The sequence below is a fragment of the Pavona decussata genome, unplaced genomic scaffold (assembly GCF_977016875.1).
Source record: "Pavona decussata unplaced genomic scaffold, jaPavDecu1.1 SCAFFOLD_39, whole genome shotgun sequence".
In the NCBI taxonomy this organism is placed as follows: domain Eukaryota; kingdom Metazoa; phylum Cnidaria; class Anthozoa; order Scleractinia; family Agariciidae; genus Pavona; species Pavona decussata.
The window spans coordinates 197,501-224,807 of record NW_028145461.1 but is presented as its reverse complement, the minus strand read 5'-3'; the positions used below and the strand labels follow the sequence as shown (position 1 = coordinate 224,807).

The following is a 27,307-nucleotide window of genomic DNA, read 5'->3' as shown; positions in this document are numbered from 1 at the left end:
GGCGGGAGGGGGAAAGGGGATCTACCCCAAGAGAGCTTCCTCGCAGGCTATCTATTTGGGGGAAAGGCGATGCTGGAGGTTATCACTGTTAAAAGATTGTAGGCTTTACGCACCATACAGTCAAATATGGCCCGAGTATAAGCTGGAAACAGCTTCTTGTTCTTAGAACAATACAATCAGGTACCTCGTGATTGTGATAGGACCAACATACTAAAGCCATATCATGTCTACGTTACAGGGAGCGATAACCCCGTTACTGTACAAACGTTGATAATAAACAATCGCCAGTTACACTTTGAAAAATATTATTTATTAAACGAAACTACAAAACAATGGTTATGTGTTCTCACTGATTCGTTTGCTTGACGGTTCGTTCGTTAAGAAGAAATGGATTAAAGGAACGTTAAAAATAATGACGAACATAGAAGATGGAAATACACGCGTAGTAGAGTCCGGTTGAGACTAATTTGCATACAACTCGTCGCGGGATTTTTGCTTTTCCTCCATTGCAAAAGCTTTCAAAAATATCGCAACAAACAGGTTCTGTAATTACTAAAGGTCAGTAAGGTGAACGCGATTCAAACATGAAAACAGCTTTCTGAACTTTCCGACGGTATCTGAAAAAGTTGGGCCAACGATTTCAAAGTGCTTCTCATCAACATGCGCATGCGCCTGGGGTAACATAGTCCCTTTAAAGAACACAGGGAAAGGAAAAAACGTACTCGTCCAACACGTGCACTTGAATTCATTTCTGACGCATCACCAACTCTGCGCCCTTTTCCCGTGAAAATATGTCGTCACACACGTTTTTAATCACCATTTGAGGTGTTCCTGGTTTTAAGCCACAGTTTTCATCCATTTGGTTTTGAAGTACGAATTTTAGCTCTTGCACAGGCATTTATAAAATGGAAAAATTATATTAATCCATAATAAGGGCCCTCATTGAATAAATCACTCCAAATATGAAAGCAACGACGCCAATAAAGATCAGCAGGATGTCCAAGCAAACTTCGTATCTTTTCAGCTTTCTGAACATTAATTTAAGGTGAACAGCACACGGGAATATGAAGGAAAAAAATGAGGCGAACACACTCCCAGCAAAGGAGACAACTAAAGCAAACTTTGGAACTAAAATTGCAATCAAAATTGTCGACAGAACCACAATGATGCGAATCAGTAATGGGCCCAAGATCGGCATTCTAGCAGAGACTGTCTCGATCGCTGTAAATGTTTGGAGAAAATCAAACACTGGATAAAGAGGCAGGGCGTACGAAAAAACACAGAAAATAACAAAAATGAAACTGATGCTCATGCGCAAGGGGCCTTCGGGTAGATTGTTAAGGATAACTTGATTTGTCTCGGATCCAAAGGAAAGGAACGCAAAGACAGAAAAAACGACTTTCATCACCATAGTTATGGCATACGCTAAAGAAAGAGCTAAGGTGAATTTGTGTTTTTCACGCATGCTCTCTTCAACTGATGGCAAAATTGGAATCGCACCATAACCGTAAGTTAAAATCGGAAGACCAATGCTGACACCTTCACTGTCCCAAAACAGGATAGTGTCCAGATCCCACTCGTCCATGTGTTTGGCCCCATACCAAAGAACAGAGATCACGACTGAGATTAATGCGATGACACTAACGGCACTTAACCAGGCGATGTCTGACAAGGATTTCAGAAACGTTGTTGGAAAAACCGCAACTCCTGCAATAAATGTCCACGCGATAACTGTGAGGGGTACTGAGGGGAGGGCGTGACTCATAAGTGATCCACAGAGAATAAGATAGGAGACTGAAGCCACGTACAAAGCCAACTGCACAAAGGCTGTTAGTATGTATCCTCCGTATCTGTGAGACAGAACCTCTCCTAGTTCTTTGAACGTTGATCTCGCTCTTACTCTTCTTTGCTTTTCGTCCGTGTCGTAGAAACACTCAATGAGAACTTTTCCCGTATACCATAAACAAACTGGTATTATAAAAAATGCCACAATGATGACTATTCCGCCCTCTTTAACGGCATACGGCAGAGCAAGAAAGCCAATTCCTTCGATGAAATTTACGATGTTGAACACGGATTTCCAAACAGACACACTGCCAGCGGAAGAGCGGGGTGAGCTTGTATCTGCCAAGGATGTATCGTCATCATCGGAGGAACTTTCGGCATCAGAGGACTGTAGCTCTAAGATGGCCTGAGTTTCGTCACCAGAAGTCTCACTTTCACCCATAATTTAAGAAGCAACCTACAGTTGAAAGTTATAAACGCCAGTGGTAGTCTCTCTGCACGGGAGCTTGCAGAATATCCTTTAGGGGTAAAGAGACAAACAAATCACTCAGATTAAGTATTAACGAACAACCTTCATGTATTACTAATCTACCCTGTGATCACAGCTTTAAGACAATTCTGTTAATAATAACATAGCTAGCGCTGCGCATAGATTGAGTGTTGCTTGAAATTCATCTTAAAAGCCTATTTGATATTATTGTAACCTGAAACACTGGCACATTATTCTTGTTTTTCCTAACTTCAGTTATCATAGTTAACAAGGCTGGTTTTACTTCCTTATGTATTTCAATTGCCCGCGCATTTTATCTTTGTGCTCAAGCTTTTAGTATTTCTCCGTAGTTGGAACAGAGTAGCGGCAGAAATTTAAAACGGATTCCAGTCTAAATCACCAAAGGAAGGACTGATTTACCGTCTTTCACTCAACTTTATGCTGTGTCAACAGTCTTTCAATGTTTGAATAACACAATATAGAGGCAGATATTCTCGACAGTTTTTACTGTACTAAGCTCGGTGGCAATGAACTTAATCAATATTTGTTTTGTTTTGAGGGTTAACAAAAATTTGGAGCATGAAGGATTGTTTCACTCTTTTACCCTGAGGCTACGAGATTGGTGGCGAACTTGAGTCCGTCATGGAACTGACAGAGAAAAATAGCCCATTTTACAGTCGTGTGCTAAGTCACCTGGCCTTAGTTTGGAAACGAGGCTGAGGATGACCTTGTTTTGATACAAACCTCACTGCTTTTCATATGTAGATCATGCTGTTCCTTAATATCTGGGTCGTAACGAGGTATATAGGGTCAGGGATCAAAGGCAAAAAATGGGGTGGGATCATGGATCACAGGCCCGGGATCTGAGATCACAAGCCGTGGAATCGAGATCAGAAGTGCTGCGAGGGGATCAGGGATCAAGTTTTCCGACAAAAAATCAAATATCATAAAATGACCAAATTCAGTTTAATTGGACGGCAAGAGCTGCCACCGTTTACAAATTCAAATGTATGTTTGCGGTAACATTTTGTTACGGTACTGAACTGTATGCAATACGATCTGCTGGACTAGCTTGACCACAAAACGTGGATATCAAATTGCTCGTTATTGCACTTGGTACTGTACACTACTGTTTGCTTTTTTTTTATGACCAAGCTCAAGAGAGTATATATGGTTTTGAGAAACGTCTAGTCTTTCTGCTAAAGAACGTAACGAAATGCCGGATTCATAGCTCGATCGTGCGTTACGCGCACTAAAGGATTCTTTAATCTCAACTAAAACTACAGGGGGAAAAAACGTGCTGGAACGCTTTGTTGGACTCTAAAACAATGAAATCGGAAGGTCGTCGGTTTGTAGAAATGCCCATCCCAAACTACATAACTGATTTCATAGTTTTAGAGTCGAACAAAGCGTTTTGACAAGGGTCTTCGTTTTGTAGTTCGAGATGGGCATTTCTGCAAAACGAAGACCCTACCGATTTCTTTGCTTTAGAGTCAAACAAACCGTTTCAGCATGTTTTCTTCCCTTGTAGTTTTAACTAAGCGAAACTTTCCACTTCTATAAAGAAATAAACATATTGCAATTTTTCCCGAAATCATTGTGAAAACAGAAAAACTGTTCGCCAGTTTCGGTCCACTTTGCAAGAAGCGACCTAAACCTGTTGCAAAATTAAGACCATACACATGTAAGATGAGGGTTCTGGCGCAGCTCCGACAACCAATCCAGTTTTATCCCGAAACTCGGCTCCCCGGTTCGCCTCGCTTCGGGATAAACAGCTTGGTTGTCGGAGATGCGTCCAGAACCCTCATCTTACATGTGCGCGCCAGGGTTTTTCGCATCGAAGAAATGTTGCACCCGCTGCGTCAGAGGTTTGCCCATCGAATGTCTGCGCTTGCACACACGGTACGCGCCAGAATTTTTTCCTATTGAAGAAATATCTGCACCGATATATAGGCCAAGATGGGTGCCGAACGATTCACGTCCGATGTTCTGCGGATGTTTTACGGAGGGATAACTGAGGCGGAAAACAGAAACCCGCCTCGGCCGTTACGACCTGATTTGGTTGTAACATATGATACGTTCTTGGTGGTCCGAAATAACTTTGAGGAATGGCTTCATGTTTGGAGAATGTCTTAGTCCGAAGGAAATCCGAACAATAAAGATCTTCTTGCGTTTGCGAGTGAAAACAAGGCAAAATACGTCGATCTCATTGAAAACAAAATCAGAAAGTTGCGAGGTTTCAAAGTCGGCTTTGGGCTGAAAGCGATGTTTTTATTTTTAATCGAAAGAAATGACATAACAACCCATTAGCACTTTTTCCAAGAAAACGAACCCCACGTCTTCAACTAACAAGAGGAGGACAAGATCGAAAGAGAATTTGACACATTTATTGACGCAGTAAAGGGTGAAATTGAGTCCTGGTCTGCAAAAGGATCGGGATGGGTTCTTGAAAGAATAATGCTCGCTTACGTCAACTTTGCGCGCTATCAGCCATTGCGCAGAGGAACTTCCACAAAAACTGAAAAGCAAGAAAGCGATAACCAACGTACGTACGTAACAGCAATAACGAATGTCTGAAGTGGGCACTTAGAGCTGCTTTATTTCCACCAAACGATGGAGAGGACCGCAAAGGCCAAGAAAATATCCGGTTAATGATGGCATCAACTATGAACGTATCGATTTTCAAACCCCTTTGCGATTAATGTCCTTGGATGGGAAAACGACTGCATCATTGTCCACAGGCTGAGCAAAAAGTCAGTTGGAGGAAAAACAACTCTACTGTTTTGTGAGGCGCGTGAACGTCCTGCTCTTCGATCAGGCCAAACACAGAAACGAAAAGCATTTTTGTATGATGTGTTTGACCGGCTTTTCAAGAGCAGACTTGCTAGAGACTAGTATTCATCGCAGCCGTTTTTTGGGCTGTCACGCAAAGCTCCCCCCAAAAGAAGCGGCTTCAACTTTTATTTTCCTACTTAAAACAAATCCGAAAGGGTGGCGAAGAGAGCTAGAACACAATATGAGCTAACTTCTGCGATTTCACCTTTGAATTCAGAGCTTTGTACTCACCCTGGAAGAGCTCACCGGCGAAATCATCGAGAATGGCCTTCGAGGTCTTGGCTGAAGGGGTGTGAAAGAAAACAATCACCGCCACCTTCTCCCGGAAGGAAGCCATGATGCTCGTCATCTTTTGGCCAGCACCCACATGCTGAGGCCGGCGTGGCGGGCAGAAAAGCCGAGATTCACCAGCTGGTCCGTGCGCCCTTTCACATCTTTCGAAGCAGCGCAGTCATCGAGGATCACGAGCGTATTCGAAAAGGCGGGAGACGATTTTCAGCTAGATTTCCACTTTGTGCTGCTCGTACATCAAGACGAACATTTACGAGTCATTTTCACATATTTGGTGAAGGGTCTTGTTGTACTTGAAATGTCGGGCAGATCAGCGTGATGTAATCGAAATTTTAGCGGAAAGGGCCGAGAAGCTGGTCCACCACCAACCGAGATTTTCCCGAATTCGTAGGACCAATAATGAGAGCATTGAACGGGATGTTTATCCGCGCCACTGCTATATCAGTATTGCATAGATTACTATTGTGCCCCAGAATGTTCATCTGGAATCGCTGATGACAAAGACGTGGCAGTTTACATTGCCCGAGCCGCTGGCGTTCCGCTCGAGCTCGAGCTGGACCCCTTCTTTGGTGTTCACAAGCCAGGTGCCGCTGCCATGCATCGCCTGGTCAGCCCTGGAGTCAAATCGATCAGCAGCCCGAACTTGTTGTCGGTTTAGAACTTTGCGAGGCTTATGTGTTGCTGTTTTTTTTTTAAGGCTTTCCAAAGAAGCGGTGGACCTCTTCCCATATGTCTTTGCCCTCGATGCTGTTGTTGTACACCATGTTGGGCTAGCCGTTGACCGTGATGCTGACTTTGGTCAAGTGTAGGCTGATGCTCTTTTCTGAGCCCCCTGCTGCCTCCAACATACGGTTTGACGAACAGCAAAAGAATACCTTTGAGCAACCGCCTTTGTGGATTGACGCGAAGGTTGATCCTTGTTTCGGTGCCTTTTGCAAAGGGGACCACTGCATCTCGCATCACGTGGTGGTAAAGGATCTCCTTGCCAGTGGAATAACTGCTGTACGCTTCGTCCGCCAGAGCCTTGCTTCTGATCGTTTCGTACATAAGCTGCATGTTTTTCAGCTTGTATTTGAGCTTGGTGACGTCTAAGCCTTTAACAACTTGGGAAACTGGGGCGAGGGTCAACTCAAACACAAGATAGTTGAAGAGGGCATGGGAGTAAGAGACTCCGGTATTTTTTCCTCAAAATCATTTCAGCTTTTTTTCAACTTTGCCACTAGAAGTTTTCTTGTCCGCCGCCCCTGAGCGGATCTTGGAGAGGTCCTCGCTCTGGATGCCCTCGAGCGGCAAGTTGTCCCGCTCCTCCTGCGAGAGGAAATGGTCCTCCTAGATCTTAAAGATGTCGTACTCCACTGTGTGTTGCAGTATGGTGCCCGAGTACTTCACAACCAGCTTGTCAACCAGAGCGCGTGTGACATTTTGCACAAGGAAAATGTTGTCGTGGCCGCCAGTCAAGTCAATGTCAAAGAGCAGCGCGAGCGAGCTGGGTACGAGGACCTTGCTCTTATTCAGCTTGGGGACCAAAACGTAGAGCATCGCGCTGGGGCTGGCTTCGCCTCGATCAAAAGTGATGCGCTTGACTGTACGCTTGGCTTTCATGGCGCCGAGAATTTTCTCGGTGTGCGTTGGGCGAAGGTTTCTTGCTTAGACATGATTACATCCGTAGAGAAAAATTTTTAATTGGAAAATAGAAGCGCAGATCGCAGATTGCATGGCAGAAGGCGTTTTTCACAACCCCGTTTTTGACCCGGACGATCCGAGTTTGGGTGACCACGATGAAGACAATGACGATAGGGACCACAGCCCCGACGCAACAAATACTTTTGTGCAGGGCTCCACGTCCACCCCAGGGCCTCAGGGAGAGCAAATTGAGATGGAAACGAGGCATCACGAACAGGTGAGCTGCCAGGCACGTCCTTTGATGAAATCCCTTAATTCATTGGGTTTTTTCATAAAGATGACAAACCGGCGATGCTGGCCAGAGCAAAAGAATATTCATAAAAAGGAGGTTCCTCAAAGTGGACTTTGGAAAATTGGGCCCAATCGCCAGTTTCAGCAAAAAGAATGGCAATGAGACAAAAATTGTCTCGTTTGGTGACAGGAGTTGCGAGACTTAAATTTTCAAAAAAGGTGGCAGGGGTCCTCTCAAAAAAATGCACAGACAAGTTCAAAACATCCCGTGGGCCAGAAGCTGAATCTCTGATTGCAAGTTCGTATTGATGCACATCAAGAAGAACATGGCTCGAATCTTGAAAGTGAAGCAGAGCTGCGAAGACTGCAGCAACTGAAAAAGAATTTCCAAGGTGATCTTGAAAATAAAAAAAAGAGAGCTCGGGGCTCTACAGAAACAGGTGAAAAACAAAGAAAAGGAACAAGCGCGGGCTGACAGACTCAGAGGCGCCCTCTCTGCGAAAGAACAAGATTGAAACACTTTTGAAGAAAGGCTCAACACAACGAAACCCCTCGAACAAGAGGCTGAGCTCCGGCGCCAAAATGAAGAAGACATAGCGCTCATCGACGATGAGAACACTTCTCCTTTCGAAAGAGTGGCTGCCGAGGAAAGAGTCGCACAAAGAGAAGAGGAGCTTGCTCTGTTGAGAACAAAGATTGAGGAAAGAGAACGAGCCATACCGCTTCGGGAGAGGATCAAAGATATCTTCAAAAAATACGGCATGACGGTGGCGTCTGTCTTTCTTGCCGCAGGCGTCACGATCGGTGTGGTCGTCAGCTCCATCACCAATGGGTTGAAGACCCTTGGACCTCGGCAAAAAAACGGCTAAGCTTCTTCTGGAGCTGCTCGGGTCGAGCGCTGTTTTCCTCTTCAAAGCCGCTGGGAAGGCCATTGGTTTTCTGCCAGAGCACACCTGGCTGCTGATTTTGGCCGCCGTGGCTTTTGTGATGGAGAGACATATCAAAAAGCAGCGGTAACAGGCAGCCAAAAGAACAACAGGCCCACAACCGCAACCACGCCAACAGCGACAGCGACATGTCGTGAGACTAGCTACCGGAACCAGCCGCTGGAGTCGGTTCTTCTTCTTGCTACTTTGTTTGAGGCGGTGGAGTCAGGCTTTTTGTCTGGGCTACAGGCTTTAGGCCTTTTTGTGCCTCTGTTGCGGCTTTGTGGTTCGGATTCGAGGGGTTGCTGTTTGGCGGGTTCACTTTTGGTTCCCTCCTGGCCATCAGTTGGAGGCCTTCTTTTTTTGTGCTCTGGTTCACCCCTTAGTTTATCCCGAGCTTCATCCCAGCGCCGGCTTGCTTGAGCTGGTTGTTGTATCCGACCGTGGTTTTTGCGTTGATGACCATCCGCCCCGGCATCAGCCATGCGCCCAGGCACACGGCGAGATTCAGCCTGACCTTGGCTTTGTCCACCGTCAGCTGATACCGCTGCACGCTCTTTGCCAGGTCAGGCTGACGGATCACATCTTCAACCAGGACAAGAAACTCGGTCCGCGCCTCTTTTGCCCGACCCCCGAGTCCAGAATGCTGCTTTAAACGTTGACCTGAGACCCCAAAACATAGTAAACGAACGCTTCAATCGACTGGTTAAGCCCTGGGTGTACCGGAAGTCGGTTTTGTGGTCAACCCCCAAGTCGCTGCAGAGTCTTTGGTACGACGCCTCGTCATACTTGTTGTCATTCGGGTTGATCGTGGGGTCATTGGGAAAGGAGGAGATGTTCTGAATCCCACCCATCTGAAACAGGATCCGCCTGACAGTAAAATAGATCTGAAACCGGTAGACAGCTGTGACCTGTGGTGGAATTGTCGGGGTGGTCTTCGAAACTTTCGCGAGAAATCCCGCAGCTGATAGTCGCGCACCAAATTGCAAAGTTGAGCTGTTGCGGCCAATAGACCATGATCGGTCCACCAAGCCATTTTTTCGACTCTGCCCTGAACGGTGTGTAGTTTGGTCTGCTGAAAAATCTCTCTGAACTTTGTCGGTAAAAATTGGTCTGGGGTCACGAAGATGTTGATCGGTTTGCTGAAAATTTCTCTCAGACTCGGGATTTTATTGTGAAATGGCATGGCGGGAATTGAAACGCTGTTACCTTTTAGACCGCTTGGCGACAGCTCGCGTGGAAACCCAACAACGTGCTTGTCGATCCTGAGAGCGTCTTTCATTGCTTGCGACCAAAATTTGCTGTCCAACTTTACCACGCTTTGAAGCAGGTAGGGGCCGCCGCCTTTGAAGAAAACGTCCGCCGTCGCCGTGTGGTCTTTTTCAAAAGAGACCTTGGTGAGAAATTTGCTCTTGTCGGCGTTCGGGTACTTTTTGTCAAAGGCTGTTCTCACCTTTTGCTTTGCGAGCTTGCTTTTCATGGCAGTCTCATTAGACTGATACCACGAAATAGCCTACCTCTGGCTGAAAAAAGCGTGCTCGAACTCCATGGTGATAAATTTTTTTTGACCTTTGCATACAACTTAATTCGAGCCCCTACACCATCTATTTTGACGAGCCAGTTCCGAAAGCGTCTTTTGTCAGGCCTCTTTCCTGCTCGCTTTTCAATTCGTGGCTAAATTTGAAGCGTGATGGACAAATTTCTTTGTTTGATCTGAGTGGTGTCACTTCTCCCACTACTGTTTCTGCGGGGCATTACGCCCTAAAAAAATGGCATAAAAATTGGAAAAATCTTTTCCGAAAACGAGACGTAAAATTAACCACCGAAATATATACGACTGTTGGAGAGATGGCAATTAAGAACTCTGGAGGGGACAAAAATCCGTCTCGACAGTGACCTGGCCAGGTTTCTTGGCATATCCCGCGACCTGAAGATAATTACATCGGTCAAACGGCTCACAACACCCTCCACTTACTTTGTTCACTGCGATTTGATCAACCCGGAACGCAATTCGATGAATGGGAAAGCATCAACCCTTCTTTGCAAAGTTCTACATCAGAGGGGTAGCGTTTGAAAAGGTCCACTATCAAACGGCAGAATACCAAGGCTTTTGTGACGCTTCGACGCGTGAATTTGTTCAAAGATGAAGGCGGGGAGCTATCTGATTTTCGCGGTCAACCACTTCAGTTCAAGTGGCGGAATAATTAAAAAAATCTTCGGATTTTATAGCCATGTCTTCCGCAAATGTGTTGGCAAGTGCACCGCCGGCTCAGAGAACCTCCGCCTTGCGAAAATCAACGAGGTCGAGAAGGAAATCTCCGGTGAAGTCGATCACTACAGGCTTGTCCTAAAAAAATACAAAAAAGTTCAAAAAGTGATTCACGTCGCTGCGATCTCTCTCGGGGGTTTGACGACCCTTCTCTCTTCAGGCACGATTGCGGCCTCGCTGACCGGTGTAGGTGTTGTGGTCGGAGCTCCTATAGAGGGGGTTGCGGCTTGTTTGGCGCTGCTGCCACTGTATTGAGCTCTTTGAACAAGAAGCTCAGTGAAAAAAAAGTGAACAAACACGCCACGATTCTTTCACAGGCCGTTTCGAAGCGCAACACTATCGACGGGTTGGTTTCTCGCGGTGTCGACGAAAATATCGTCTCCCACAAGGAGTTTCAACATATCACGCGCGAAAATCAGAAGTATCACGAAATCAAAGATTCTTTGCCAGCTCGAACTCAGCCGCCGACAAAAAATAGCTCGCTTCCCGCGGAAGTCGAAAAAATCCCGTCTGAGGTCCGCAAAGAGCTTCAGGAGGGGTACCGAAGAAAGCTCGAGGCAGCACACGAAGCTTTGAGCTGAATTTTTCGGTCAGTTATACGAAGAGCTGACAGAAAATGCTTGCATTGGGACTCGCCGTTTGCTTTCTTGCTTTGTGGCGCTTCGGTGTCGAGCCTTTGCTGACTGAGGTCAGAGAAGTGGCGAGAGACGCTATTGGGGCTTTAGAAGAAGCTCGTGAGAACCCACTGAACGAGGGTAAAATAATTCGTTGTTCATCAAATTTGGCCTGCTGTGGTTATTTTTTTCCCGTTCATTCAAAAACCAGGTGATTCATGCGATGACAGAAGCTAAACTAACAACCGAGCGGGAAAATTAATCCGTTCTTCATTACAAATTCAGTCGATCCCACATTCTTTTCCTCCAATTCCGATCGGCTGTGAAAAAAAAAGTTACTGACCGATTGGCATTTTATGAGCGCTTCGGCATTTCGTGAGCGTTTCGGAATTTCATGAGCCCTTCAGAATGTCTAGGCGAAAAGGAATTTAACGGGTGCATTTCTTTCCACTCTTCACAGTTCGCTTCAACGTGCCACCTAACGTGATCAAGCAAATAAAAAAGAAACTTTAATGTTTTTTGGGTGTAAAATCAGGCAGCTGCTTCTTATCTTGTGACGTCAATGCTTCGAATGAAAACAATGAAAGGGGGTTTCCCTGCTTGACCGAGCATGATATTAATAATGTCTAATTTGAAGCAACTGAATATTGTAGGGTAGTGTCGGATTCTCCGTATAGAATGTCTAATTATGTAGTATATTCGGATGCAAGCGCCACAGGGTGTGGTGCTTACCTAGATATTAATGGCGAGCAAGTTTGTAATAAGCAATGGGATTTGGAAGAACGTAGAAGAAGTTCTACGTGGAGGGAGTTATCTACCATATTGTTCGCATTTCATTTATTTTTACCCTTACTTGTAGGCTCTTATGTGAAGTGGTTTTCTGATAGTCAAAGTGCATATAAAATCATACAAGTGGGAAGTATGAGAAGTGATTTACATGCTATTGCGCTGGAGATTTTTCAGTTCTGCGCCAATAATGGTATAGAGTTAGAAGTCCAGTGGATCCCTCACACTGAAATTGAGAGAGCTAGTCGTATTAGTCGTGTCATTGATATAGATGATTGGTAGATTTCAGCCGATTGTTTCATGTCCTTAGAGGAAAGCTGGGAGGTTCATTCAGTGGATTGTTTTGCTAGTTATTATAATAAGAAGGTTTCCAAGTTTTTCTCTAGATGTTGGAACCCAGGTTGTAGCGGGGTGGATTTTTTCGTGCAAAATTTGGATGATGAGAATTGCCTCGTCTTCTCTTCCCGTAAGCCTTATTGCTAGAGCTATAATTCATGTTCCGGCAGAAGTATTTTTGCAGCATGTGACTGTTTTGGCGGTCATATTTTCTGTTATTTCTTTTTTTTTTTCTCGTTACAGATGTTTGTCTCAGACCACGGTTGGAGGTGTATACCCGGTTAGTGTAAAGCCAGACTTAGGAGAGCTTATTTCGATATTGCTGAGGCCTAAAGCGGATTCTACAACGAAGAGATATTTGAAGTTTATTGAATATTGTAATTTCTCCGAGGTTCGACCGGTGCCTCCTTTTCCTATTGCGTTTATAGTTGCTTATTTTTTTTAAGGTTTATAAGCGCTCATATGCCTCTTTATATAGTTATGACTCACGCAGCTCTTAAGTGGTTTCACTCGTCCGGTCTAAGTAACGGCGCTAATCCGTTGGATAGTTCTATTTGTCATATGTTGTTGGAGGCTGCTAGGGGTGATAAGCCAGTTAGTGTTAAAAAGGCGCGTCTATCTGCTGAGATTATTAAGACTATTTTCGTTAAGTTTGCTGATGCTTCTGGTAATCTTAAGGACATACGCGTTGCTTTTATCTGAGCTCGTTAGGCTTTGCGGAGTTTTTTCGTTATAATGAGCTGTAACATCGCGCGCCCGTGCATCTGTTGAAGTTTGTCCTGATTATCTTAGAGTGTTTGTTCCCAGGGCTAAAAATGACATTTATCTCGAAGGTAATTATGTTTATATTAAGAGGTTAAATAGCGAGTATTGCCCAGTTGCGCTTTTGGAAAAGTATATTTCCATGTGTAACATTGATCTTTTCATTTCAGTTGCTCTTTTCCGTCCAGTAAGATTTTTTAAGCCCACCAATTCTAACATGTTATATAGAGTTAAGTTATCATATACCAGATGTTGAAAAATCTTTAAAGAGTGCCTTAAGGAATGAGGGGTGGATCATAAATTGTACGGTCTTCATAGTTTAAGGTCTGGTGGAGCCACCTTTGCTCTTAGTTGTAATCCTAATCTTTCAGAAAGGGTACTCAAGCTTCACGGACGGTGGAAGTCTGATATTACGAAAGATATGTATATTCTCGAAAATGTTTTTAAGCGTTTACAAGTAACTAGTCAGCTTGGCTTGTAAATTAGCATTTACTTAGTCCGATTCAGTTTATTTGTGTTATTATGACTGTTGGTGTGAATCTGAATAAGCATCCAGCCATCAATTTGTTGTATTTAGTTATCTATGTTTTCAAGAGGAAAATAATTTTCCGTTCGTTTGAGCGTAGCGAATTAGAACGTAAACATTATTTCGTTCAGCCGTGCTAAACCGTTCGATTTTGCCCGATTCGTTCTTCTTAATATAATCCGAACTGATGTTCCCTAAGCCGCGTTTATCTAAAAATAGAGTTATTTTGCTGCTCCTCATTTTGTTTGTCTAATAGAGTGTGCTAATTCAAGTTTAATGAAGTCTTGCTGTTATGGCCGATCGCCTCTCACTTCGTTTGTCCGCGTTCGACTGCAGTCATCTCCTGGGAATACATCTTTTTCATATTCAGATACTTGTCGATTAAAATCGATCAAATCCAATTTCTAACATTGAAAATAGATCAAAATCGATAATCACAAGAAATCTTGCGATCAATTTTATTCGATTTCCGATATTTTTGGATTGATTAGTATCGAATTCGATCGACATGCAACGATCTATGTCTATCGACTTTCGAAATTATCGACATGTTGCGCCTTGGATTTCGTCGTAGTCGTGAACGTTAAGCAAAGGTGAGCCGGGATAGACTCCATTTTTGAAACACATGGAAACAGAGCCCATCTCGGCCGCAAATATAGCATTTTGAACAAAACAAGACCTTTACGATTCGTTCTCGTTCTTCGCAAAAAGGGGCTTCTAAAATCGCCACATGAGCCTCGTCCCAGCCTAGATCCGCTCGCTCCCTCATTTTTATAGCGAAATACTCCTTGAGAATCCTCTCCCAAAGCTCTGGTGGGAGGTTTTGAATAGCCTTGGAAAGGGTTGGCGGCTCTGCCGACGCAAGAGGCAGGATTCTGTTTTCCGCTTGAGTTACCCCCCCGTAAAACAACCGCAGAACATTGGACGTGAATGTTGCGGCAGCCATCTTGGCCTATATAACGGTGCAGATAATTCTTCAATAGGATAAAATTCTGGCGCGTACTATGTGTGCAAGTGCAGACATTCGATGGGCAACACTCTGGCGCAGCGGGTGCAGACATTTTTCGATGGGCAAAACTCTGGCACAGCGAGTGCAACATTTCTTCGATACGAAAAACCCTTGGGCAAAGATGTATGATGAAAGTTCTGGACGCAGCTCCGACAACCAAGCTGTTCATCCCGAAACGAGGCGAACCTGGGAGCCCAGTTTCATCCCGAAACTGGTTTGGTTGTCGGAGCTGCGTCAGAACCCTCATCTTACATGTCAGTCAGTAGACCGCATCCTTTTATCCGGCCGAGATTCACGCTCTGAACACTGCGATAAGTCGAGAAAGCAATTCTGCCCCACATCATTGCGAAAAAGAGGAACATTTTACTTACCGAATACGATGAAACACTCCACCAGCAAATATGACAATGAATACGGAGAAGCACAACCGTTAAGGGTAAAAAGAGGAATGGCTTTGGAGAATGGCATGTGGCATGATCAGCCGCGGAATGATATAATTATGCGAAATACGATTTATGCGGGGAATGAAAGGGGGTCTTCCACTCAAAATTCATTCTCGTCCCCAGAGCTCCCACGTTTTTTTCTTTTTAATTGTTGAACGAGTGGCTCTGGGACCAGCCAAAACTATCTCTGTTTTTCATTGGCTGTCGAAAACTTGATGCGCTATAAGGTGAAAAATCCTACGCTTCTGCGCATTGGTCTTTATAATTACTTCCGGTGAGACGCTTGAAATCGTGCTATGTAAAGAAACAAATAATGTAAATATTTGGTCGATAAATGAAAAGTACATTCAGTTTAGCGCAAAGAATAAGCGATTTGGATAAACGTTCATCAAAGGAGACGCCTGAAATATTTTCGGAAACTGGATGTTGAAATATTGCGCGAAGTGTTTCAATCCTTCCAACTGAATAAGCTACCTTGCTCTCCATAAAAGCCAAGGTGATCATTGGGATCTCAGACTAGAACTGAACGAAGAGTAAATCATACTCTGATCTTTGTACTAGCCCAAGTCAGGAGTGATGTAGCTCTCAATTTCGAAGGTAAGTGCCTCTGACTCGGCTTTATTCCGTTGCCCAGAAACACGCTTACGGCCAAACAGACACAACATTTCGATTTATAACATTCGGAAGTACTGTACACAGTTCCACACAAATAATAAAATGCTGAGAAAAATTGAAGTTTCCCTTGTTGGTAATAATGCAAGTAACTATCCGTGATGTATTAGGCGGTTTATTCCAAGGAATCTCATATTCTGGTTTAAGCTGACCACAGATTCATTGGATTGTCCTGTGCAAAATAATGTAATTTGGAATTGATTTAATAAATAAAAATAAATAAGTGCAAACCTTACAGAAGCTCTACCAACTCACAGATCAGAGGCTAAGGAAACAGAAGCTAAAAGGCAAATTAAAGATTTGTTCTTGGATTTTTCTTGCACTGATTAAATGTTCTCCTCGCTTCCACTGGTTCACCCAATTAGTGCATTGTTTGCTTTTAAAGAATGGTGGCTTCTTATGGGTTTTGTGAAGGGAATAAGAATTGGGACTAAGGGACTTATGTAAGTCTTTTTTAATACTGAATATGTCTGCGCAATCCATTAACTTCCAATTAAATAATCACTTTCAATCAGCAGCTCACATGAGAACTGCACCCTTTTTGAGTCACATGGAAACTATGGCATCCCATTTTTCTGTTGAGAATTAAAAGCAACGTAACTGAACTGCTACGTCAAATCACAACCCCTGATGGCCTGTTTACACGAAGGAAGGATAGATTTGTGGCGTTTCCGGATTCACCACAGAGGAAGGATAGAGGAAGGATACATCCGTGACTTTGCCACTGCAAGGGTCACCTGGCTTTACTTTGTTTCTTTTTATTGTTGTTGTTGCGTTTTGACATGTGCTTTACATGTATGACACCTACCCACTTATTAGTATACATCCCATCTGTTTGCCTCTTTCTCTGTGAGTTATCCTTCTTACTTGTTTTAAATGTTGTTTTTAGATGAAGAACTTTCTCCCTGTGTTTAACAGTTACTACACTCAAGTGACACCCATCTCAGAAGGAAAACTGTCCTAGAATTGAAAGGTTCTAGTTCTTTTGTATTCAAGTCTGTTACTAATTTTAGTTGGTCTTGTCCTTGAGTATTTTAATTGATGCTTCTTAGACACTTTTTAAGACATCTGAATTTGTTTTTTAATATTTATTTTATTACTCATTCTATTTTATAACAATTTTTAAATTTTGCAAGTGTAAATAAATTTGCTTTAAGCTATTGATCTAAGTACAAAACATTTTTTCACATTTTAAAGTTTCAAATGGAATAGCAAAAGCTCCAATGGCAGGTCTCATATTTTTTTTAGTAGTGTGGGGAACGTCTCTGACTCTATGAAAGACTCTGTTTGGCACTGTAAAGGATACTATCAAAATGCCTCTGTGGCAAACAGAGCTGTTTGATTTAGTTTAACCTACCTGTAGCTGGCAATGCCACATGAGTACATTTTATTTTATTCTTTATGAGAACAAAAAAGGAAATAAAATGCTGCTTGGAGAGCAGACCACGAGGCCACTTGTAAAGCTAATTACAAGGGCTCTGCTCCATCTATGGAACGTGAGGGTGCCTTGAGGATCTTCTCCCGGTCTTTAAATAAGCAAAAGATTATGTACAATGAATATTTTGAAAATGGGGATAGCAAGAGCTTTAACTTGGTTTAAGACAGCTACCAAGTGTTTGATGTTGAGGTTCAGAAGAAAGAATGTGTTGGACATGTGAAGAAGAGACTAGGAACTGCTTTACGAAAGCTGAAAAAAGAGAAAAAAGGGTTGGGTGGAAAAGGAAGATTGACAGATGCAATGATTGATAAGCTGCAAAATTATTATGGAATTGCCATCAGGAGCAATTCAGGCAACCTACCTGCCATGAAGAAAGCAATTTTAGCCAGCCTTTTTCATTTTGCCTCTTCAGCAGATAGGAATTTGCACCTGCAATATTGCCTAGAAGAAACAGACAGCTGGTGTGGGTTTACGAGGGACAGAGCTAACAAAACAAATTTTTTCAAACCTGGTCCTGGTTTGCCTCTAGACATAATTGTTGAACTAAAACCGATTTATGCCAGCTTAAGTGAGGACGACCTTCTCAGCAGATGCCTGGATGGCAAAACTCAAAACCAAAATGAGTCCCTAAATGGAATGTTTTGGGAGCGTGTATCTAAAGATGTTTTTGTGGGTGCCGAAGGTTTCCAACTGGGCATTTATGATGCTATAGCCCATTTTAACATTGGCTCAAAGGCTTGTATCAAAGTATTTGGCAAGCTTGGAATCTCTCCTGGAGAATTTTGCATGACTGGCTGAGGACAGTCCCTACCCTGCCATGTAATAGCAGTAGACACAGCTTGTATTCACAAAGGACCTTTGTTTAATATTTAACTGAAACTTTTGAGATTGATTTTCTCGATTGCCCAATTTTCAGAATATAGCTAAATGCTAAAAGAATATCTTAAAAAGTATTTCCCTGATTGATACCAAACTTGAACAATTAGTTGTGATAACGTAGTTTTATGCTGTGAACCTTAAAAATGGCGTGATATCTTCTCTTATGACACTCTCTTTATTGTTTAATTATCTTGATGCCTTTTACTTTTCCAAAACTGAGAAAAAATAACTAGATAAACAACTTTAGACATCTAAAGTGTTTGGATTTAGAGGTTAACAGCATAGAACTATTATCATAAAGTGTACTAGTGTTTATTTCATGTGAAAAAGTTTAGTACTTTTTGAGATATTCTATTTAAGACAACTACCGTTGTTTTCACTGTTGGGGGTCCATAGCATGGTTACCGTAGCAACAGCATGTCAATCAAAGTTGTCATTAGTATCACCAAGTGATGATCTGACCATTGGTACAAAAATAATTAGTCTACAACAAATAGGGAAATTTTTCGAATTTTGAGTGGAAGACCACATTGTAGAATCCAACGACTGTCCAGTACGACAAGAGACGTGTCATGGAGATTGAGAAAGAACTTTACGGCGGCATAGATCATTTTGAAGGCAATGGAAGTTCCAAAACTTGTTTATTTCGAGCCAACAAAATCGCTGATCGATGACACTCGTAAACTGAAAATTACGTATTACAACGTAACGAAATCAACAACTAAAGTACAATAAAACAAAGCAAACTAACTGTGACTTTAATGCATTTTGGGGGTGGGACCCTAAATGTGTAACAACAAACTGAACAAACCTAAGTGAAAAGCACATAAGATATAAACCTTGCAGAGATGTAAATTCGAGCATTTTCGTAAAGGCATTAATAGGTAGTAAATTCTGGGAATAAAATTCCGTTTCCTAAGATTTACCTCAATAATCCGAACAGATCTATCTGTATAAGCTTAAACAAATGTATCTTTAAAAGGTCACCAACGATTTGGGAACGCGCGAGAAACCGTTTTGTTTAATTGTTCTCGTTACTGCCACAGATGAAAACAACCCCGAAAGAGCAAAAATGTTACAGAGACTTTGATTCATGGGGGGTGGAGGGGGACGGGGGAAGGGTGTCAAATACGGTGTATGGTCGATTACGAAAAGGAGAGAGAGACCTTCATGCCAGAAATTGTTGTTATGGCAAGACAACTTTGCCATGACTGTACGTTCCTCATTATCAAGACATATTCTTTTATTACTCGGGCAGTAAGGAGGACCGAGTTAAGGTTTCGGTAGCATTATCAAATTCTTTTTTCTTTTTGGGGTCGCGATGGGCCGAGAGATAAGACTTCGGGCCACGAATTATTGTTCTCGGTCTCGTTTTTTTGTACTCGGCTGGTACGGGTTCCGTTTTCTGTCGTGTTATCCAATTCTTTAAATTCTCGGTCGCGTTCTTTGTTTTTGGGCCGTGAGGACTGTTTACAATATGCGAGCCAGACGTGCAAAGCATGAACAAAACACGCGAGGCATGCGAGGCATGAACAACCCCAACATATACTGCTAACCGTTAAGCTAACCGGAGAGCTATTTAAGCTAACCTAAGTGTTATTTAGGCTAACTGGAGTGCTCTTTAGGCTAACCGGAGTGTTTTTTAGGCTAACCTGAGTGCCTCAAGGTTAGTTTTGTTTAACCGAAAATTTGGCAACTAAATCAGTCTATGACCTTGCGGGCCAAGATAGATAAAGATGTCTCACGTTTACTACAGAAAAACAATCAATTTAGAAACAGTTTCTGTCTTCTAATGAAAGTTGAATAACAAATGCTTTCCCGTGAATTTCATTTTCACAAATATTAACAGCGAAACATTGAAAAACGTACAAGGATATAAACATACGCGTGATGCGTAACGTTACTAGGGAGGTGCGGCCCGGGCGTTCAAACCCTGACCCTGTTTAAGACACAATTCCAACCTCGTTCCCAGGGTCTCTCATCTTCTCCTCTCTCGCTTCGGCGGGAAGATGAGAGACCCTGGGAATTAACGAGGTTGACACAATTTTCCGATTTCCCTATCCCGTTAAAGACAGAATTCAAAATTTTCAGGCCCTTTCTAAGACATTTAACCCAAAATCACACCCTGTTTAAGACTAGAATGAAATAAGAATACACTAGTTTCTTACTGTATTTTAATGCATTGGCAATCACAATCTGTTTAAGCCATTAGGTCATGTAGGGATACCCTGTTTAAGACAAAAAGTGATGAAATAGATACCCGTTTAAGACAAAAAGTGATGAAATAGATACCCGTTTAAGACAAAACACCCGGAAAATTAAACCATACCCTATCAGGCCGCACGTCCCCGTTAAGGTCACATAAGAGAGTAACCCCCCCGCCCACCGGGTCTAGATCATACCAAAAATTACGATCCGTCATTGACCCGGCGTCACATACATATTAGGACTGTACAAATGGTTTCTGTCTCTAAACGAAAGGTGTAACGTAAGGATTAAAGCCCGGGGATTATAAAATTATAAAAAAGCATTCGTATGACAAATGTCGTTTTCCCCTGTATTTCATTCTAACTGCAAGAAATGCAATTCTATCTGGTGGTTACTTATTGCCTCACTATATATCTGTATCTACCTATTTGGTAGCCTGCGAGCAAACCTCTCTTGGGGGCGGGGGGCGGGAGGGGGAAAGGGGATCTACCCCAAGAGAGCTTCCTCGCAGGCTATCTATTTGGGGGAAAGGCGATGCTGGAGGTTATCACTGTTAAAAGATTGTAGGCTTTACGCACCATACAGTCAAATATGGCCCGAGTATAAGCTGGAAACAGCTTCTTGTTCTTAGAACAATACGATCAGGTACCTCATGATTGTGATAGGACCAACATACTAAAGCCATATCATGTCTACGTTACATGGAGCGATAACCCCGTTACTGTACAAATGTTGATAATAAACAATCGCCAGTTACACTTTGAAAAATATTATTTATTAAACGAAACTACAAAACAATGGTTTTGTGTTCTCGCTGATTCCTTTGCTTGACAATTCGTTCGCTAAGAAGAAATGGATTAAAGGAACGTTAAAAACAATGACGAAAAAAGAAGATGGAAATACACCCGTAGTAGAGTCCACTTGAGACTAACTTGCATACAACTCGTCGCGGGATTTTTGGTTTTCCTCCATTGCAAAAGCTTTCAAAAATATCGCAACAAACAGGTTCTGTAATTACTAAAGAACGTTTGTAAAAAAAACATTCAGCTAACTTTCCTAAGGTCAGTAAGGTGAACGCGATTCAAACATAAAAACAGCTTCCTGAACTCTCCGACGGTATCTGAAAAAGTTGGGCCAACGATTTCAAAGTGCTTCTCATCAACACGCGCATGCGCCTGGGGTAACAAAGTCCCTTTAAAGAACACAGGAAAGGGAAAAAACGTACTCGTTCAACACGTGCATTTGAATTCATTTCTGACGCATCACCAACTCCGCGCCCTTTTCCCGTGAAAATATGTTCTCACACACTTTTTTAATCACCATTTGAGGTGTTCCTGTTTTTAAGGCACAGTCTTCATCCATGTTGGCTTTGAAGTACAAATTTTAGCTCTTGCACAGGCATTTATAAAATGGAGAAATTATATTAATCCATAATAAGGGCCCTCACTGAATAAATCACTCCAAATATGAAAGCAACGGCGCCAATAAAGATCAGCAGGATGTCCAAGCAAACTTCGTATCTTTTCAGCTTTCTGAACTTTAATTTAAGGTGAACAGCACACGGGAATATGAAGGTAAAAAATGAGGCGAACACGCTCCCAGCGAAAGAGACAACTAAAGCGAACTTTGGAACTAAAATTGCAATCAAAATTGTCGACAGAACCACAATGATGCGAATCAGTAATGGGCCCAAGATCGGCATTCTAGCAGAGACTGTCTCGATCGCTGTAAATGTTTGGAGAAAATCAAACACTGGATAAAGAGGCAGGGCGTACGAAAGAACACAGAAAATAACAAAAATGAAACTGATACTCATGCGCAATGGGCCTTCGGGTAGATTGTTAAGGATAACTTGATTTGTCTCGGATCCAAAGGAAAGGAACGCAAAGACAGAAAAAACTACTTTTATCACCATAGTTAAAGCATATGCTAGAGCAAGAGCTAAGGTTAATTTGTGTTTTTCACACATGCTCTCTTCAACTGATGGCAAAATTGGAAGCGCGCCGTAACCGTAAATTAAAATCGAAAGACCAATGCTGACACCTTCACTGTCCCAAAACAGGATAGTGTCCAGATCCCACTCGTCCATGTGTTTGGCCCCATACCAAAGAACAGAGATCAAGACTGAGATTAATGCGATGACACTAACGACACTTAACCAGGCGATGTCTGACAAGGGTTTCAGAGACGTTGTTGGAAAAACCGCAACTCCTGCAATGCATGTCCACGCGATAACTGTGAGGGGTACTGAGGGGAGGGCGTGACTCACAAGTGATCCACAGAGAATAAGATAGGAAACTGGAGCCAGGTACAAATCCAACTGCACAAAGGCTGTTACTATGTATCCTCCGTATCTGTGAGACAGAACCTCTCCTAGTTCTTTGAACGTTGACCTTGCTCTTACTCTTCTTTGCTTTTCGTCCTTGTCGTAAAAACACTCAATGAGAAGTTTTCCCGTATACCATAAACAAATTGGTATGATAAAAAATGCCACCATGACAACAATTCCGCCCTTTTTGAGGGCAAACGGCAGAGCAAGAAAGCCTAAGCCCTCGATAAAATTTACGATGTTAACGACGGATTTCCAAACTGATGAACTGTCAGGGGAGGACTTGGGAGAGCTTGTGATCGTCGAGGATGTGACGTCATCTGTGGAACTTCCAGCGTCGTTAGAGTGTAGAAGTAGCTCTAAGCTGGATTCTCTTTCTATATCCAAAAGGGCCCTTTTAATAGGTGGTGTCTTGGAACCTCTCAGCATATCTTTGAATCTGAGGTGAAAACGTTGAGAAATAATCGATCGTAATTTATAAGCATGCACATTTTTGTTTTAGCTTACATCAACTCATAAATGAACCAACTCGAGCTTCACTCTCATCGTCAACTTTAATTGATTTAATATTTACTAACTGTCCAGATAGAGTATCTTGCTCTGGTGTGTACCCCATCAGCATCAGTGACCATAGCCTTGTTTACGTTTATCGTAAAATTTCCGGTGTGCACTCCAGGGACCACTCATCTGTGACTTATCGGAAATTTAAAAGCTTTAACCTAACTGAATTCCGTAACGACATCTTTTCTCAGAATTGAGACAGTTTAAAAATGTTCGATAATCCCAATGACATGTGGCATGATTGGAAAAACAGTTTTCTTAGCATTGTTGATAAACATGCTTCTTTGCGCTCAAAACGTGTTAGAGCCTTGAAATCGCCTTGGGTTACGCCTTACTTGAAACAGCGTATGCATAAAAGAGACATAGCGAAGTTGAACGCAACGCGATCCAATGATCCTGTGGCTTGGTTGAACTATAAACAAATTCGTAATTCTGTAAACAATGCAATTAGACAAGCTAAGAAATCGTATTACACTAATGCTCTTCATGACAACGAAGGGAATTCACAGATGACTTGGCGAGTTGTTAACGATCTCACTTCTCGGAAATCGAATGGTCCATCCATAAAAGAAATTAAACGAAACGGTGAATCCATTTGTAATTCACAAGAATTAGCCATAGCATTTAATAATCATTTCGCCACTGTGGAACCAAGACTTGCTAATGAGACTGAATGAAATACCTCTTTATAAAAATAGTCGCACACATCTCCATTATATGAGCAACCCTCGCCTGATAGCGCTAATTTTGACTTCATGCCAACCAATCGCTCTAAAGTTCTTTCCCTTTTATCTAAACTAATTAAATCCAAAGCAACTGGATTGCCGGGATAAGATTTCTGCTAAACTTCTTTGCATTTGTGCTGACCTTATTGCTGATTCCCTTTGTTTGATTTTTAATACTTCTATAACAACTGGTATCTTTCCTGAAGAATGGAAGTGCTCAAAAGTAGTACCAGTCTTCAAACAGGGAGACCGTATTGACCTAGACAATTACCGTCCTATTTCTATTATTCCAGTGGTTGCAAAAGTCTTTGAAAGGATATTTATGATCAACTTTATGCCTTCCTAATGGATAATAATCTACTGTCCTCTCACCAGTCAGGCTTCCGGTCGCTCCACTCTATAGTTACCTCATTACTTGAGGCAACTGATGATTGGGCATATAATATAAATCAGGGGAACGTGAACGCCGTAGTATTCTTGGATCTCGATACGGTGGATCACAGTATTCTGATTTCTAAGCTGGCTGTGTATAGCATAGAAGGCGTCTCAATTGAGTGGTTTAAATCGTACTTATCTGAACACAATCAAAAATGTTTCCTAAATGGCTCCCTTTCCAACAATTGTGTATTGTCCTGCGGCACCCCTCAGGGGACAAAACTGGGATCGTTCCTTTTTCTCTTATGCATTAGATTAATGATCTACCGAATTGTCTCTCGCACTCACAGCCTCGAATGTATGCCGATGAAACCCACTTGACGCTTGCAGGTAATAGTGCTGACAGTATTGAACTTAATCTCAATAAGGACCTTACCAGCGTCAGTGAGTCAGGTGAGTGGCTTATAGCTAATAAGCTTACACTAAATAAATCTAAAACTGAATTCATGTTAATTGGTTCTCGGCGAAGGCTTAGATCGTTTGTCTATCAGTCTCCCTCTCTAAAAATTGGCGGAGCCCAGATAAGCCAGATGCCCAGCACCAAATCTCTTGGTATTTACATAGACGAAAATTTGACTTCGAATGTTCACATCGAGAATCTATCTAAGAAGATTGCTTCTGGTATTGGGGCCCTGAAGCCGGTCGACCTATTGTTCCTCACAGAACGCTGTGATTTATTTACAATTCTCTGGTGAAACCTTATTTCGATTACTGTAACGTTGTCCGAGGTAACTGTGATAAAACTCTCGCCAATAAACTCCAAAAGCTACAAAACCGTGCTGCTAGATTCCTGACCTCCGCTGCCTTTGACACCAGTACTGAATACCTTTTTCAAGTGTTGCATTGGAGAAAGCTTGAATCTCAGTGCCAGATACAAAAAGCTTGCATGGTGTATAAATCTCTAAAAGGGCTCGCTCCTGATTATCTTCGATCTAGATTTGTCGAGCGTAGCACCATTACTGGCTATTCTCTTTGCAACACTGAAGATAAACTTGGTGACCCCCTTCCCCGTACCAATTTTTTTAAGAACAGTTTCAGGTATAGTGGTGCGGTGTTATGGAACAGTTTACAAACTCACTTACGGCAGGCAGGATCTCTAGCATCTTTCCATGCTGGCTGCAGCGGCTTCTTTTAATGTAATTGCTTAATCAAACACGACTCTCGTGTAAAGCAGTTTACTTAATGTTGGTAATAAAAACAAAAGGAAATTTGCTCACATAGTTTGCATAAAATTAAAATACAACAATAGAGTTGATGTTCGCGGGCGTAAATATGTTTTTGGCCCGACTCAGGCTCATTTTAGCCAGAGCCGCAGGCGAGGGCTAAAATGAGTTCTGAGAAGGGCTAAAAACATATTTACGCCCAAAAACATTAACTCTATTACTATTATAATAATTATTTCAGAAGGCATTCAGAAAGGAATCAAAGACCGCAGTACAGTAAGAGATATCTTGAACGCTGCCAGCGTTGCGTCGCCGTTTATTTTATAGTTATTTCATTGTACAAGCTTTAAACTTCGACAGAACACCGCAAAATTTGTCGAAAAAATATTTGCTTTTAAGTTTTCAAAGGGAAAATAACATAATTTTGTAAACAGCGAAGACATGGTCACTTGCAAGTGCTAAACTGAGCGGGTTTCGCTCGACGAAGACAAACTGTTTACCTCGCCGCCGGCCATGGAGCTACTACAGGCATTATTTCCATCATCGCCCACAAGTTTCTGTAAGTCCTCTTCTCTAGCTAGCTGGGACGACTGAGAATTTACTTCTTCTATAGGTTTTTCAGTCATTTTGTAGCTCAAAACAATTTTTTTTTGCAGATAGCAGCGCTTCCAGTCAAACAAGCAAGAAAACGGCGCGAACAGATCCGCGAAGAGTTGAATGGTTTCCAGTTCTGATTGGTTGGCTACGTTATTTTCTTGTTTCTCATTTGCTTAGAGCGGTGGGCTAAAATATATTTTAGCCCGCTGAATTCTCCATTTTAGCTTGCAAAATACGCCGCAATGACCGATGAAATCATTATAATGGAAGTTAACTCCAAGAAGAGAAAAATCTTATTGTTCCATACCACCAGTATGGCCACCATGACGTAAGTTACACGTGCAATCAACCTAAAACGTATCCTCCAGTATAAAAAACGGCCAAAGAAAGCACTCCGCCTTCGCGTTATGCTTTCATCTGTTTCAGGTTTCTTGGTGTTTGGAACACTCGCACTCGTTTTATCTAGATTACTTCTCGTTTGGTGTCCCTAGCATCGCTGTCTGTTAAATTAACCCAGGCTAAGGTTTATGTTTAGACCGACATTTGAGCTGGACATTACAATGATATCGATGGCGAGGAGACCTCAAGAAGTCACCAGGCTTATAAGAGAGGCCACCTCGGCTGACATTAATAAATAAAAATATGGTGATGCGTAAGTGCTGCTTGGTCAATTCATTATTTTACAAATAAAAAGTGCAACATTTATATTGGAAGAGAGTTCCAGATTTTGGGACCTTGGTAAAGGACTGTAAATTGCTTAAGATTTGTGCGACAGGAATGCGATCGATAGTGGTTGGCTGTTCTGGTGCCAGAATTATGCACTTGGCCACTTGCTAAAAACAAATTCAGAAACATTGGAGGTACGTAATAATTGATTTTGATAATAAAACGTAAATTAGGCTATTTGAAATGAATTAACTTGGAAAATGTCTAAGATACCCAATTTAGCAAATAGGAGAGCAGAGTGTGCTCGATAATGTGAATTGGCAATGGATCGCACAACGCGCTTATCCAAGTAAAATATTCTATTTAGGTTAGACACATATGTGAACGACCAGGTGGAGTTACAGTATGTGATAAATTAGCGCGTAATACAAAGTTAGTTTTGTTTTGAAGATAAGTAAAAATCGGGACCTGAATATGATACCCACTGACTTGGAAATTTGTTTACATACAAAGCTGATGGGATGCTTCCAGGTTAGATGTCTATCAACATAGACACCTAAGAATTTGGTAAGATTAGCTTGGTTCAGAGACTGGTTTCCAAAGGTCTTCGGTAAAATTGTAGTTTCTTCTGTCTACATTTAAAGATAA

General features: G+C 42.3%; 2 protein-coding genes and 2 pseudogenes across 4 annotated transcripts in view; 2 read left to right on the top strand and 2 right to left on the bottom strand.

Moving 5' to 3' along the window:
* Positions 1-179: 179 nt before the first annotated feature.
* Positions 180-27,307, bottom strand: part of LOC146483312 (vesicular inhibitory amino acid transporter-like) — a 29,508-nt gene continuing 2,380 nt past the window's right edge. The window contains exons 1-2 of one of the 3 annotated variants that reach the window (XM_085106010.1): positions 14,915-15,036; positions 180-2,303 (exon numbers count right to left, since the gene is read on the bottom strand). In XM_085106010.1, coding sequence (XP_084962136.1) covers positions 920-2,227 — 1,308 coding nt within the window. In that variant the 5' untranslated portion in view covers positions 2,228-2,303; positions 14,915-15,036 and the 3' untranslated portion in view covers positions 180-919. Of the gene's footprint in view, positions 2,304-14,914; positions 15,037-27,307 lie in introns of those variants that run through there. The other 2 variants (XM_085106012.1, XM_085106011.1) reach the window with 2 other exon arrangements.
* On the top strand, positions 17,082-18,049 carry LOC146483314 (uncharacterized; annotated as a pseudogene).
* Positions 20,937-27,307, bottom strand: part of LOC146483311 (vesicular inhibitory amino acid transporter-like) — an 8,785-nt gene continuing 2,414 nt past the window's right edge. The window contains exon 2 of the mRNA XM_085106009.1: positions 20,937-22,951. Coding sequence (XP_084962135.1) covers positions 21,607-22,951 — 1,345 coding nt within the window. The 3' untranslated portion in view covers positions 20,937-21,606. The remainder of the gene's footprint in view (positions 22,952-27,307) is intronic.
* Positions 24,680-25,411, top strand: LOC146483313 (uncharacterized; annotated as a pseudogene).